Source organism: Rhea americana, unplaced genomic scaffold, assembly GCF_003343005.1.
Source record: "Rhea americana isolate MKP2758 unplaced genomic scaffold, rheAme1 scaffold_165, whole genome shotgun sequence".
Classification (NCBI taxonomy): Eukaryota; Metazoa; Chordata; class Aves; order Rheiformes; family Rheidae; genus Rhea; species Rhea americana.
The window spans coordinates 1,165,916-1,180,940 of NW_028185761.1; the positions used below are offsets into that span (position 1 = coordinate 1,165,916).

The following is a 15,025-nucleotide window of genomic DNA, read 5'->3' on the forward strand; positions in this document are numbered from 1 at the left end:
CTTCTGGGTCGAGACTCAGGGTGGTGTATGGCCAGCTCCCTTGCTGCTTGTGCCAGGCTGGGAGATACTTGGAGGAGAAAGCGCAGAGTCCTGCCCTGCTAGTATTGGTAATCATTTCCCTGATATGGTCAGGGCTGGATAGTGGCTGTTAGAGCCTGCTCAGGAGCTTTCCCAACCTAGTATCCTTGGCATGGAGTCTGTGCAAATTATCTGACTGCAGGGTTCCTCCTYTACCCCTTTTCAGGTTAGGCAACGTAAGGTAAACATCAGAGTTTGTCCTTTAGGGGATCCTCTTCTCCCACCTCCCTTCAAACAGCTTTGGAGYCAGCCTGGGAATACACAGCACTAGGGACTATGAGTTTGTGTTTCAGTGAAGATATCATCATTGCTTCTCTCTCTTGCTATTCAGATTAGATGCTATTTTGAGTGTCAGAGCAGGTGATGTGAATCCTATCTGGAGTTTCAGAGCAGGTGATCTGAATACAGGCCCAGGGCTCTCTCTATCTCCCTTGCAGATGTAGAAGGCTRCCTGCCCTGGTGCCCACCTACTACTTGCTTGCTGCAACTGAGGCTTGAACATGCTGGCCTCACCTGGCACCTTGCAGAGCTGTCCGGCCTCAATGCCATTGCAGGGACTGACCCATCCTTGGTTTCCAAATCTCCGTGGGGATTTGCGCTTGCTCACTGCATTTCCTTTRTTCCAGGCAATGCAACAAGACCTCCAACGGGAGCGACAGCTGTGACTTGATGTGCTGCGGCAGAGGCTATAACCCCTACATGGACAAAGTGGTGGAGCGGTGCCACTGCAAATATCACTGGTGCTGCTACGTGACCTGTAAAAAGTGCGAGAGGACTGTCGAGAGATATGTGTGCAAATGAGACCCCCCCTCTTGCTCCAACCAGGAKCTGCGACGCCAGTGGCACCCAAGCACTATTCACAGATGAGAAAACATTTCCCTGACTAGATGTCGCTTATCTTGTAAAGACAAAGACTTGAAGAAAGATCGTAGAGGAGAAAGCAATAACACCAGTAAAAATAGGACCCTTAAGAAAAAGTAAATGTAAAAAGCGGAAGGTTTTCTCCACCAATAAAATGCTCTCTGAGAAGACAAAAACTCATTTGGGATGGTATCTTCTTCCAAAATATTTCCTRTGGTTGCCAATGACGTCCAGCCATCAAGTGCCTTAGTATTTTGAGAAACAAAAGTAGAAACTTTCCTTAGGGGAAGGACAATAACTCTTGTTGGAAAATAATGCCAACACCTGCTTATGCCTTCTAGTGTGGGTATTGGGTCTGCACTAGGACCATCCCAGAAAGGAAAACTTTGCAGCTTTTCAGCAATAACTCTATTTGTTGCCAAAGACTTTATTTTTAGCCTGGAAGCATCCTCTCAGGATGGCAAAGGCAGAAAGACTTTCAGGTTACTCTCCTGAAATGAACCAATCATTTTAACCTTTTTTTTTAAGCAGGTCTGCAACTTCAAAGCAACTGCCATGGGCAAAGCTGTTCCCATTTTACCAGAGCTGGTTTCAAACTCAACTGTTCAAAAAAATCCTTTGGATACTGAAGGCAGTGAGGGTAGGATACCCTGAGAGAGGCTTTGTGGGCAGGGGTCCACAGGAATGTAGCAGAGTGGGTAGGATGCAGAAATAAAGCCAAAGAGAAAGTRAAAAACAATTCCTGCTTGCTTTCTCTCCTGCCCTGTGGGTGTTATGCCCTTAATCACTGTCGCTCTGCTGTGTTGGACCACCCAAAGCCGTTGAAATCTGCCACCTCCTCTTTTCCGCCAGCGAAGCCATTGACCGAGCCCCGAGAAACTCCAGAGTCCTCAGCGCTGCCCAGCCCCGGCTCTCGAGAGTGCAGGCACAAAGGTTAACAGCTATTCTCAGTAGACCGAAGTGGGAACATGTAAATCTTTCACATGGYCCTGCCTTGACACATTATCTGTGGCTGTACATATTTTCTTTTGTACGCGAACGTACAGAAATATTTATAAGATATATCTCGTGCTTTCCTCTATCCTCCTTATACATAAATATATCTATCTATTATAAACAAGCCTTAACAATACTATGAAATAAATGCTGAAGTTACTCATGCAAGAGCAAAATCCTAGAATTATTATGTTTCGCTCAAGGACATTGTTTCTTACTTGGAAAGCTACTCTAATTTCCCTCCCAGAGAAGGGATAAGAGGCATTTGCTGGCATGGAATAGAGAAGTTCCACTATTCCCCATCTCCCCAGCCTGTTCGTTTTCAGCAGAATTAGCCAAGATACAGCTGAGGCAATGAAACGGAGCATTCGGAGAAAGTAAGTCACGTTCTCGTGCTGTTCTTTAGATCAACGATCATCCTCACCACTACAATATTCCCTCAGGCAGCGTRTTAACACATGTGACTCATACTTGTCATGAGTGGTCGGTTCCTTGTTCGCGCATGAGAAGAAGAGTTGCTGTGCAGTGGAGTTTTTAACCACTGGTTGGCTTCCCACGGACATCCAGCTCTGTGTCTCTGTTGTGAAAGGCAGCACTGGAGAAGGTTGCCTGCTCCAGGAACAGAGCCTGTGAAAGCTTTCAGGACTTTTTAACAGACCATGTATGAGCAGCCAGCAAATYTCTTCTTYGTGGATGAAACTTCTTGTTGACCAYAGTGTTCACTTGAAAGCTTCCAGTATTCCTAAAGATCCCTGGATCCAGGTCTTTGAGGATCTAGAAGATAAAATGTTGCCTCAAAACCACTACACAGAAAGAAGAAAAACATGATGTGCTTGTGGCCCGTCATCTTTTTGAGGAACACCATGGCCATGATTAGGAGCAGGAGGAATTTCTTCCTCACTAAATATATATACAATAAAGAGACGACATGCACAGACAGGCCTGTGGATCTCTGTGAGGAACTCTCTGGAGCCTACCATAAATTCAGTTTTTGAACCCCCTCGCTCCCGATGTCGCAGCACCTCAGCTCAGTTCTGCCCTTCCTGTGAGGCCTCCTGGGTGCAGTCAGCCAACTTTTCCATCCTCTAAAGTGTGTGGGGGACAGCAGGCACATTTCTAGAGGGAAATACAGCCATAACACGGCTGTCTTCCTCTGAACCCTTCATTCTCACTCAGCCGGTCTCTGAGAGTCAAGTGCCTCTGACATGTTGCTGCACAGCCCTCAGGAATTGGGAGAAAAATGCCCAGCATTGCAGGCTATCGAGCAAAACCGGAGATATTTTATTCTCCTTGGCTACTTTTAACACTACTGTAACAGGTCTGATCTCCTCGCCTCCCTCCCTCCCCCAATATGTCCTGCCAAGAGCAGGCGAAAGGAAGCCTTTGGTAGGTTGTCAGTGGTTTGTGTCATTGTCACCCCATAAAAGCTGGTGGACTCCGATGTCTCCGCAGTGCGATGTGATGAGCAGTGGGTGTCTTTAGGCTGACACAAAGACAGGTTGGTGGCAGGAATCCCACTGCTCTCTGAAGCCAGAATTTGGCTTTGTTCAATATGCAAAGACATAGTCAATTTTTGTTCTTTTAAGGTGTTTTCTTTTTAATTTCAGTTTCTGATGAAGCCAAAGAGGCAAGCATGTTCTGACTGAGAGAAAACTTAAGCATTTAAATTCTGTTCTGTAAGGACTCTTTTTCTTGCTCCCTTGCTGAKGTCTTGAGTCTTTCAGCTTGGTGAAAACACAGTGAGATGGAAGAAATACTCTAATACGCACATTGTTTTCAGCTGCATTTCACTCTTCTGGTGTCAAACCATTGTTCCTCAGCTGCATTTTCCATGTCAGAAGAATCAGTGTCATTGCAAAGCATGAAAAGAAAAGCCCACTCATGTGCAGTTCTTCAGACCATCAGGTGGGATATCTAAGAAAGCATTAGCTAAGGGGCACATTACCCTGAGTGTCTGCCCAGACAGCAGTGTGTTACTCAAGACGGAGAAAGAAATGGCTGCAGTCCTTGGAGGCTTGCAATCTGAAGGATCCAAGCCCAAAACCTCTGCTTGCTCCTCTAGCAATCCATCGCTGACTTAATCTTGGTTTTACCAACCTAAAGTCAGTGTGGCTCCAGCCCATGTCCTTGACTGTTAGCCCGTGAATCAACACTTACACAACTTTTGCCATAACTCCCGAATTTCAGAGGCTCTTTTCRTCTCTAGAGGGACCACCCCTGGACCAGGGCATTAGCAATATGCCCAGGGTGACATGACCAAGAGGACAATCACATACAGGCCCAATAAATCAAAAGCTTCCTTGTTACACAGTCCTGCTTCATCCAGCAAACTAGGGTCATCCTCCTCCTGATAGTCCATCATTTTCTACCTTTTCAAAAATGTTATTTTATGAGGTGGAAGCAGTGGTTTCTTTCTCTCTCTCTCTCTTTTTTTTTTTTTTTTTTTTTTTTTTTTTTTTTTTTTTTTCTCCTTTTAATACAAACTGAAAGATAGGAAGTCTGTGACATGAGACCAAGACCATATTTCTGCAATGGCTCAAAGTATACCACGCTTCTTGCAACCTAATTTTTATGCTTTTTTTTTTCCTGGCATCAGCAGCGAGGTACGGTGGGGCCAAAAGAGACAAGTGCTCTTGTTCTTAATTGTAACATTCGGTGCAACAGTAGTCCACACAGTTTCCCTGAAATTTAGCTGCTGAATAATTTTCTGAGCCTGTGCCACCTGATGGATAACCGGGAGAAATCTGTCACAAACCAGTTTTACAGGGTTTTGCAAGGAAAATGTATCCCGAATAGCAGGACAAGTCCGTCATGTGCCTGTCTCTTTCCCTCCCCCAAATCATCTGTAAGCAGCTTTCAAAGTTTTGCATGGAAACACAGAGGTCTTTCAGCTTCTGAATGAGATGGCTTTAGTCACTGTGAACATCTCTGTCGGCGGTGCTGCGGTTCCCTCTCTCTCATGATGTGCCCTGCCAGATCCTAACAGCTGGTGTAATTTGGCCTGGCTCCACGTACTACTATACAGCTCTGTTGATTTACGCTAGCTGGGAAAATACAGCTGATATATTGCCATAAATATTATTATTTCAAAATATTACAGCATTATCCCCTGGGGAAAAAAGAAAACAAGCTATCTTGAAAAGTATTATCTCAGCGGCTTTGTGGCATTTATTCRTTTGAAAAAAAATATTCATGATTTAATAAAACAGTTTGTACTTATTTCAAAATCTGAGGATTTAGACCTTGTGTGCATCCATCTGGCTTTGTATATTTTGATGAATTCCCTCCCATCCTCATCCTGTTCCAGTTTTACATCATTTGGGTTGCTCCCCATGGTAGACGGATGACATTCATTATAGAAAACTCCCATCAGATTGTTTGTTTTAGTCTATAAAATGAAAAGTATCTTAATCACGCTAAAGCAGGCAGCTTCATGCACAGCTACAAAGGGCCTTGCTGGAGGGAAGGGAGAAAAAAAGGAGGCAAAAATCTGAATACAATTAGCAGCGCCTTTGTCAGGAAAGTGATAAAGGAGTCMCAGAGGGAACATCCCTGTTTCCTGTTAGAAAACAGATCCCTGTAGACAACCATTAGCTTCCTCCGAGTTCACTGCTTTTGTGCTGTCCACCWCCCGGCTACCTGCTCCGAGAAGACGTGGGATGGAAGCTCTGGAGGTACACGGGGACGAGGAAAGTCAGGAAAATTCAACCCCTGCTTTTCCTTTGCCTGCTGCAGAAACACATCCAGCTCCTCCTCCTCCCCCCGCCTCCTCGGCTGTGCTCTCTGGGGCTGATGGCAGACACTTTTCTAATGGGATCATTCACGGCATCAGACAAGATCTAAGCAGGAAATGGAGCTTAGTGCAGTGAAACCACCCTGCACTGTCTGGAGCCATCCCCCCCCCCCAAACTGGTCTCACCCAGCCCTTCTCACCACGCACTCTGCAACAGCCCTGGAKAGCAGGTCCTCAGCACCCCACCAGGAAGGATTTGCCTTTCCTGGGTTGAGAAGAGGGTCATGAAACACCATCATTTCATTTCCAGGAGCGGGGGCTTTGATCACATCCAGCGTGGGCATGACTTTGTCCTTTACATGTGGGACATGGACCAGAAAACAAGATTTGGGAGACGGGGGAAAGAGCAGGAAACTTAAAATCCACCTGAGATTAATGACTTTAACATGTACAACATGTTTTGTTTTGCTTTGTTTTCCCCTCAGGACAAGTTTCATCAGTCAGACAGAGTTTGATTAAATATCTCAGCAGTGCTATGGTTTATTCATCTAGAGCAAAAGTTATCYCCTGCTCAGGAAAGCAGCATTGCTTTATTCTCTATCCTACCAGCTAATATGAATATTAATAAAAGTAATAACGATGGCATGTATTGCGGGTTCTTATTATTTGCTTTGTTAAGAGTAAGTGGACAGTACTTGGGCTGCATTGTAATGATCAAATGAGTTATCTTAAAGATCTTTTCTGACATTAAAGATCCTATCTGGGCTGTGTAGAGCTTTTTGGTAGTGTAATTTTCCAAATTTTTCACTAGAATCACATGGGCTAGACAATTAAAAAMAAAAGAGGGAGAAAAGTCAGAAAAAGGTATCACATAACAGTGAGACTCCAGGAGCTGGGACATGAAGGGAAAGGCTGCAAATGTGGCACAGCTTATGGGAAACCCTTGAGACTTGTAACGCTGCGCTGAGGAGCTCGTGCTGCCATCCGCACAGAGCTGAATCTCACACTTAGAAATTGCCAYGGATTGAGTTACTTTGAGGCTCTGTCCGTTTGTACAATATGGCATCAGCTTAAATGGGGGATGCTCATAGGCTTAAAACTAAACATCTGTATAAGTGTTTTTCTGGATCAGGGCCAAAGTGCTGAAAACCTTGGAGAATTGAATCCTATAAAGGCCACTTATCGATATCTCAGATCTCTCTAAGTGGTAACTGCTGACAAACACAGGCTTTTTAAAATGGAGATCCACATTTCTTTCAGATTTCCTATGGCTAACCCTGGGCCCCAAATTCACTCAGTCTGGAATCAGATCTGCTAGGTGGTGATGAGCGATGAATGTGGGCTGGAGCTAGGGTGGTACTTTAAAGTAACGACAGGTGAAGTCCAGCAGGGGATCACGGTTTACTTGGTAGGTCTGATTTAAGGAGAAGGAAGAGAAGTCATGAAAAGCTGGAAAGCAGAGAAACAAATGAGCCTTTTAAATATCCRTTATTGATATGGGAACAGTGATGGAGACACCATCGAGGGTTGGAGTGAGAGCTGCATCTCTCCCTGTCAGGCTGCTCACCAGTGTTCACAGCTCCAAATTTATCTTAACCAGGATGCTTCAGGGGTGCATGACATCTCACTTCCAATCTCTTTGAGGGTTAATTGCATTTTCAAAATTCATATTGAATTTCAGAGGAAACAGAGATTTAAAATCCACCATTCCAGTGCCCTTCCTTCTTCCCCAGCCTTCTGTGATTCTCCATACCACCATCGTTTCTTATCCTAAACTACAAGTTCTTTAGTACCTGTGGCTACTTTCCAATCAGCTACACATTTAATATACAAGTAATTTTACAAAGTGCTGTACCTATACCGTTGGTGTCAACTAGGGCCAGGCTTAGTCAGGAAAAGTTTTCTTTTCTAAACTCCAGATATACTGAATGCTCTGTCCAGAGCTGCTCTCCTCATCTAGCTTGGGAAGATTAAAATATCACCTCCTTGTTCACCTCTGCAGGTGTTTCCTGCAAGCTGCAGGAAGTGTGGGGCTGGAAGTGTCTTTGTATTTGGGGAGAGTGGAAAATGATCACTAGAAACTCTCTGCATMTTCATATATGAGGAGCAATCCTTGGTATGACATAAAGGCATCAACCCCCAGAAGATCCATCATAGGCCAACAATCTGGGTGACACTCAAAAATGAGCTCTGAAAAGCCATCTGTGATCCAGCCACATCTCAGTGTCGAGACAGTCCTGTCTCATAGCTGCTACTGGCTTGGGCCGGGTCAGACCCCCAGGTCCAATTCTCAGAGCCCCAAATTACCCTGAGGAGTTTCTGAGCTAATTAGGACTTTAGAGAAAAGTCTAAAGTTCCTGAATGAATTTCCCCAGGAGGAAATCACCTCCTGCAAGCTGTTTTCAGCTCCCTGCCCTGTCAATAAAAAGGTACTTCCAGAGTGCAGRAAATTTGGCTTGCCTCCAAAGAAGGGATCAGGATTTCATGAATTGTGCCTATTGGGAGTTAGTGTGACCCTTTCCATATAGACATGCATATAGCAGATGTTGAAAGTCAGGWGAGATTTATCCATATTCCAATGCATGGCATATAGACACTTCTGTTGTGACGGTAGGTCTTGTTATAGACCAAGTTAATTAGCTAAGCCAAAATGGACTATTAGAACCAGAGCATGACCCCATATAACTCCCATGTCCAGGATGATGACAGCARGCATCTATTATTCTATATAAATCACTTAAATAAACTTCCAAATAAAACAACAGAACTCGGTGGATCAAATTAAGTATTATAAACATCTGAATGCAGCTGATCAGATCTGTATTTTCTTTTTCCTGCCATTAGAGGGAACATTTTCATCCTGGGACTTGCATATAACTCTGAGGAAACTAGGGAGGTACTTTTCATGGAGCTTGGATTAACCATCCAAGCTCACCGTCCACCTCTCTGTYGCAACAAAATCTCAGACTCAAGGCCCCTGAACTTGATCCATACRGTTAATTGCTTTGATGCAAAATAACATTTTTTCCCAACCTTCAAAGAGGCTATTCCTGATGATAAAAATGTAGACAAAGAAAGTTCAAACACAAATTAATGCCATACAATAACTGTGTTTAGGATGAAAGTTGAATTACCAGTACAGATTTTATCCTTGTGAAATATTTTCCATTACTTTACATAGTCTGATTGTTAGTATCTTAAGTGCTCTGGCTTACCTTCAGGATACTTTGACAAGCTGAGAGATCTTGCTGTGCAGAAATAACTCTGATCCACTTCATTTCATCTTTTTTTCTCCTCAACATGTTTTTAGTCATTGTAAAGAAATTGATTTTCTTTTTTTGTTGCTTATATCCTTCTAAAACTTTCAGACTCTTCTTTCTGTGGTGTATGTAGTGGATGAAATAGATGAGAACAAAAAATCCCAGGGAATAAGCTGAAATGCTCCAAAGTAAAAAACTCAGYACTAGGAGGAAGGCAATTCAAAATGGCAAAGAGTTTTAGGCATCTAAATCTGACAGTCAGGGAGACGTGAGTGCCTTAGGKGGCTAGTATGTCTATATATATATTAAATTCTTTGTAGTCCAGAGCACTTGTTCCTCCCTGGGAAGAATCTGACTAGAGACTTGTTATAAAAGAATGAGTCCAAGAATTCACTGAGATTTTTATTAAATAAKAGTTCCACACACTTTTAGCACAACCAAACAGGATTTGGCAGAGCTTGAACCCCAAATACGTTTTTATTGTTTACCATAACCCATGATGCTTGAGATGGTTTTGTGCAGACAGGCAACTGGGGTGAGAATCACCTCATCCAGCTTTTGGTGACTGAGCAGAGATGCCCACATCTGAGCTAAGCCAGTGTGATGAAAATTCAGATGAAAATTCAATTTTCTGTCAGGACAAGATGAATCTGTGGGATTATTCAGCTCAACCACTCCTTGGATATGCAGGGAAAGGACAAATTGGCTGCATCCAGCCTCTTATTCTGCCTGTTACTCTGGTCTGGGATAGCAACTCGGGAATTGTGTTTTACCCAGTTTGCTTCCAAGGTCTGGCCAACTTCACCTAATTCTGGATTATAATCAAATCCAGAATTGGTTCTTCTGGGTTTCATGCTAAGGGATTTTTCACAGTCCTGGCTGAGGCTGGATAACAAAAGTCTGATACGCTAGAAATCCGATGGAGGTGATTTTGTATTTATCATCATCCCATAACTAGGACTGACACACAAAAAAGATTAAAGTAATAAAATCCAAAATAGAACATCTTCTTCCAAAGTTTCTTTAAAGGGCCAAAGTTTTCAACTAGGATTTGCCATGACAGGATAAAGTACATTTTCAGACTCAGCTTCTTAATGGGCTACATCTGCTTAATGTAATTTTGCATTTGAGCTGTGTGTCTTGTCAGACCCAGCCACAGTCTGAGCTGCGTTCAGCAATACTCACTTTCCCTGGAATCAGATAAACTCAGCCCAATAAATTAGTTTTACTGCTCTCAGTATCACCCTGTTATCACAGTGAGTGATTTAGTCTGAGCTTCCCAAATTGAAATGAAAAAAACTAAGCTCTCAAGTTCAACAAATCTCTCTCTCTCTCTCTTTCTATCTCTGTCTCATTCTCCTGCCCTCTCTCCCTTYCATTTCTTTTTTTCTTTCTTTCTCTCTTTTTTCTTTCTCTTTTCTCTCTCTCTCTCTTTCCCTTTCTTTCTCTTCCTCTCTTTTTCTTTCTTCTTCTTCTCTCTTTCACTCTCCTTTCTTTTCTCTTCTCTTCTTTCAGTGACAATCTATATAAAGTAATCTATATAGAGTAATCTACCGTTACATTTTTTTTTAATTTTTCACCCAAAAGGAAGCTATTTAATTAGGACATTGTGACCTAGTTCTCAGCTGGTGTAAATCAGCAGCAGTGATTTATACCAGCTGAACATATGAATTCTGGTGTTTAGTAGCAGGTTTTAGAGGGCCTGCCTTGTAAAGTGCATTAGACTGTGTATTATATTAGCTACAAGAACATTTTGTCAAAATACAGTTGTATTTTATGCCATATTTTTTTTTTATATATCCGCTATATCCCCAAGTTGCTTGCATGGTTAAACAACACAAGAGGAAAGATGGCCTTGTGGTTACAGAACAGACCAGGAATTGGGAGATTATGGTTTAAGTGCCCTCTTAGATCATGGGCAAGTCACTTGAAGTTGAGGTGCTGAATATCCTGTATGAGGTACTGACAGCTCACAAGCCCCACTGGAGCCCACAGTGCTTTACAAGGATCTCAGGGGCCTCCAGAGGCACCTGGAGCGGTGAAGGATTCAGCCCACAGGTTGGCTGTTCAAGAGGGAAGGAGGTGGGACTAGGTCTCTACCCACCATGGCAATGTTGTGCAGGGAGGACAGTGCAGCAGGAGGGGAGAATAGGAAGTGGCATTTGAGCTTCTTTAGAAACGTGCTTTCTTTCATCAAGAAGACTGGCAGAGCTCTTCCTGTGGACACTGCAGGCAGGGCCATGGCCTGGGGCAAATGGATTCACGAGCGGTAATTACTATGTGGGCATCTGATTAGGGGCATTGGAGATGCTGGTGAAAGTCTTCTGCTCATATCAGTTACATCTGGTGGAGGGTTAGGAAAGGAATGAATGGGGAAGAGTGGTCATGTCTTAAATCACAGAGCAAACTTTGCCAGAGTTTATCCATCAGAGCTGAGAACTATAGCAGAGGTGGCAAGTTCTAGCAGGCTGGAAGAACAGCAATTTGGGACCTGATTTCCTTAGAATATAACGCTTTGGGGATCATATTCTTCTTTCTTCTTTTTTCTTTTTTTTTCCTACGAATCTCTGTATGCCCATCCTCTGTACCTTCAGATACCTTCTGTGCTCAGTGGCTGATTTCAGTGATTCAGGTCTTGAAAGTGTTGAGGGTAGGAGATAGCTCATCTGCACGGAGATGCCAACTCTGTTGCTGTCTCCACCTCAGCTAATTCATCCTTGACTCCCTTCATAATCAGTGACTTGGAATTGGCACTCTGGGACCTGTTTCACCTCATCCTCATGTAAGATAGCCCAGAAGCTTTCTTTGATTAAGATAACATGTACAGCCAGGGTAGTTTAGCATTACTCTCCTAAGTTCTCGATAATACTTGATATACTTGGAAGAAAAACAAAGTAAGTGTTCTTACAGAGCTAGGTAAATTCATTTATTGATGATAAATCCATGGAGCTGGGTTCTTGTCTCTATTCTGGCCAATCTTTCCTTTAAATAGGATAAATGTATGGACACAATGAGTCGGAGAAAAACACTTCTCTATGAAACACTTATTCCTGTTCCCCTTTGTGCTCAGTTATAGTTGGGATTTCATAGGAGTGTGCCGGAGAGTGGAAAACCATATTATCCTTTAAATATGGGGTCCCAGCTACAGCTGAAACTTTTGTTTGGACTTTGACCAAGCTGCTGGGCTTAAATCCCAGCTCTGGAGCTACCAAATGGACTATATTATTCTCACTAGCAGAAACCCTGTCAGACAGGGGAGCTATTTCAACTAGAACAGGTCTGCTATTTATGGAAGAAGTGAGGTAGCTCTGAGACTGTGTTCCTACTGTGGATGCCATGGTCCTTCTGGTACCCAGCTTGCATCACACATTATTTTCATTCCCTGGGTCAGAAGAATGGGTATTGATCCAGCAGGTGCAGCGCTGATATCAAATGGGGTAAGGGCAGACAGTTTTCCCTAAATAGGGATCACTGGCATCTCAGAACGGGGCTCATAATAGCCTGAAGAGTTTCATGGGGGAATGTTCCAGTCTTGCCAGCAGGCACTGCCAGAGAGATGTATCAGAAATCACAGTTCTTTCTTGGACTCAAGCACCTATGTACATCCTTGAGATACCTGCATCTTTGGCTATGCTTTACTAGTAAATAAAACAGGCTGGAGCCTGTTCACTGTTCCCCATTGCAAGTGGCATCACAGAATTTGAAAACAGATGGCTCTTATCCTCCAACAGATGACTTCACCTGTACTGAGTTTTGTGAATGACCTTGCCCTTTGTGAGGATGACCGTGCCTGGATGTTGTCTGGACTCACTAGCTGTCATGGGACTTAAACACGACAGAAAGTAAGCTAACATTTGAACAGTCTGGAAGACCATGAGAGCCCTTGCTCTGGCTCTAGTTGGGTCATTAATATAAGCATAGCCTTGGAGATTGAAATGTGGCTTTATGAATTTTGTAACCCTTTGGTTTCCCTTTCTTGAAATGGTACGTTTTCCTTGAACTTATGTCACCTTTCTATATCCACGGTATCCTTTTGCAGAGAGTCCTACAGCTCATCTCTCTGGAAGAAGAGCTAACTCCTTTGTTTGTTTTGAACCTGACTCCTAACAGCTTCATTTGGTGTCTGCTAGTCCTCCTTCTGCAAGAAAAGGGTCTTGTACTGAAGGAGATCCCTCTTCAATCTCTCCATGCCACTCTCATTTTTGTTCAGCTGTCATCCTGTCTAACTGTCTACCTCCTCAAAGAGGTACAGTAGAGGCAGAAAGGTTTCCTGCTGCATTGTAACCAGTAGTCAAATGATTCCTGAGCTGTGGACTTCCTCAGCTGGTGAGGTTCAAACCCACAGATCCTAGTTGCCAGGACCCTCACCTATGGCAGGCTGGATGGGACTGTCCTTCAAGACTGGATGCAGTAATGGTGGTAATAAGAAGGATCCTAGGTTAGGGTCTGAGTTGCCAGTGGTGCCTGTTATGCTTTATCCACTTGCTCTTTAATTCAAAATGCATAAAGACTCCCCTCTTTCAATCTCAGAACTCCATAGTTTCCCATTATATTAGGCATCCTAATGATCCATACATCCTATTACCTGGATGATAGAGGCTTCAACACCCCATTTTTATCCCTCCTCAGAGAAGAGCCCTTGGCACATGCAATATTTGACTGTGAGGAGCTGGAGTCATGACAATGTCTATCCAAGCCACCATCACTAGGGATAGCCAAGGCAGACCTGGGGAAGATGGGGGAAGGGGAGAGGGGACTGTTTTATAGTGGCCGTTTTGAAGTAGCTCACATTTGCTTATTTTTCTCAGCCTGGTACCTTCCAGGAGATTTCTTACCTGAAGCAGAGAGCTCAGACAGTGCTCCTGGGCCATGACACATGGCGAAGGGCCTGTAGAGAGAAAAGGGAACTTTGTTGGTTAAAAAAAAAAATCTTAATTCACTGAGCTCTTGAACACAGAAAATAAACCACATTCATCCTCTTTGGAGATACCAGGTCACATTTGCTTTTACTTGTACTCAGATATTTCTTGCTTCATAAAATGGAGGCTGAAAGAAGAGGCTGAGAAAGAAAAGATGGGTCTCTTACTACCTTCTGGTTTTCCAAAGCCTACTGCCCTTTTCATCCATAGCCCTTTGCAGAAAGACAGAGAAGATGAGCAAGACCTTAGACCTGATCACAGGCCTAGGGACAATGACGAGGACTCAGCCTACAAACAGATGAGATACWGTTGGAAGGTCTGTCCAGCCGTATGTTTGTACCACTATTACACTTATTCCCCCATTTATGAAATTCCTTTTCACAGCTGCTCAGAGAGAGCTGCACACAGCGGGGATCAGAGACTGATCCCAAAATGTCTCAGCCAGCTGGCACCCTCCCTATCTCCCCAGCCTATCTAGCACTGGGCCATGAGAGTTCAAGAACGAACTTCCAAAAGACTTCATTGCTTGACACTCACCTGGGTCACAGAGGACCTGTTTCAGCTGGAGGCCTTAGTCTGGCTTGTATGAGCATGTTTGACCATATCTGAGCTTGTGGAAACATGCTCAGGTATCACAAAGCAAGGTCTACTGGGGAAGCAGAGGCCTCCCTGTGTTGAGTCACTGGGCTGCAAGCCAGGCAATTGGGCCATAAGGAGGTTCATGGCACTGCCAAACCTCACCAGTGTCCAGCATCCTCTGTTCCTGATGCATGGATAGGAGGGTGAAGAGTGAAGTTCCACAATCATCTCGGGAAACTAAACACCAGCTGGTTTTTCTGGCTTGAAATCAAGTCGGAAAAGAGACCAGCTCCTTGTCCTGTGGCTTCCTTCCTCCCTGGAGAGCAGATGTGGCACTTTGTCTTCAGTGGGCTGAGAGAACGAGCACTCTTCTCCAAAAGCTGGCTCAGCTCCCTGTTGGGAAAAGGGAGAGAAATACCGACCACCTCTTCTTGGCCCAGCTCAGACCCTGGAGCCTGAAAGGCCTAAAAAGTGGATGTAAAAGAGTATGTACGGTGGCATTCATACCCATTTTATTGTTGTTTTGCAAACACGGGAAAGTATCTGGAAAGAGAATCAGGAGTGCTGGTTTACCCAAAGCAGAGTTTGTTGCGTAGTCT

At 43.9% G+C, this 15,025-nt stretch overlaps 1 protein-coding gene across 1 annotated transcript in view; it reads left to right on the forward strand.

Moving 5' to 3' along the window:
• The window catches only part of WNT11 (Wnt family member 11), a 29,779-nt gene extending 23,462 nt beyond the window's left edge, over positions 1-6,317 (forward strand). The window contains exon 5 of the mRNA XM_085300560.1: positions 705-6,317. Coding sequence (XP_085156686.1) covers positions 705-879 — 175 coding nt within the window. The 3' untranslated portion in view covers positions 880-6,317. The remainder of the gene's footprint in view (positions 1-704) is intronic.
• Positions 6,318-15,025: the final 8,708 nt, after the last annotated feature.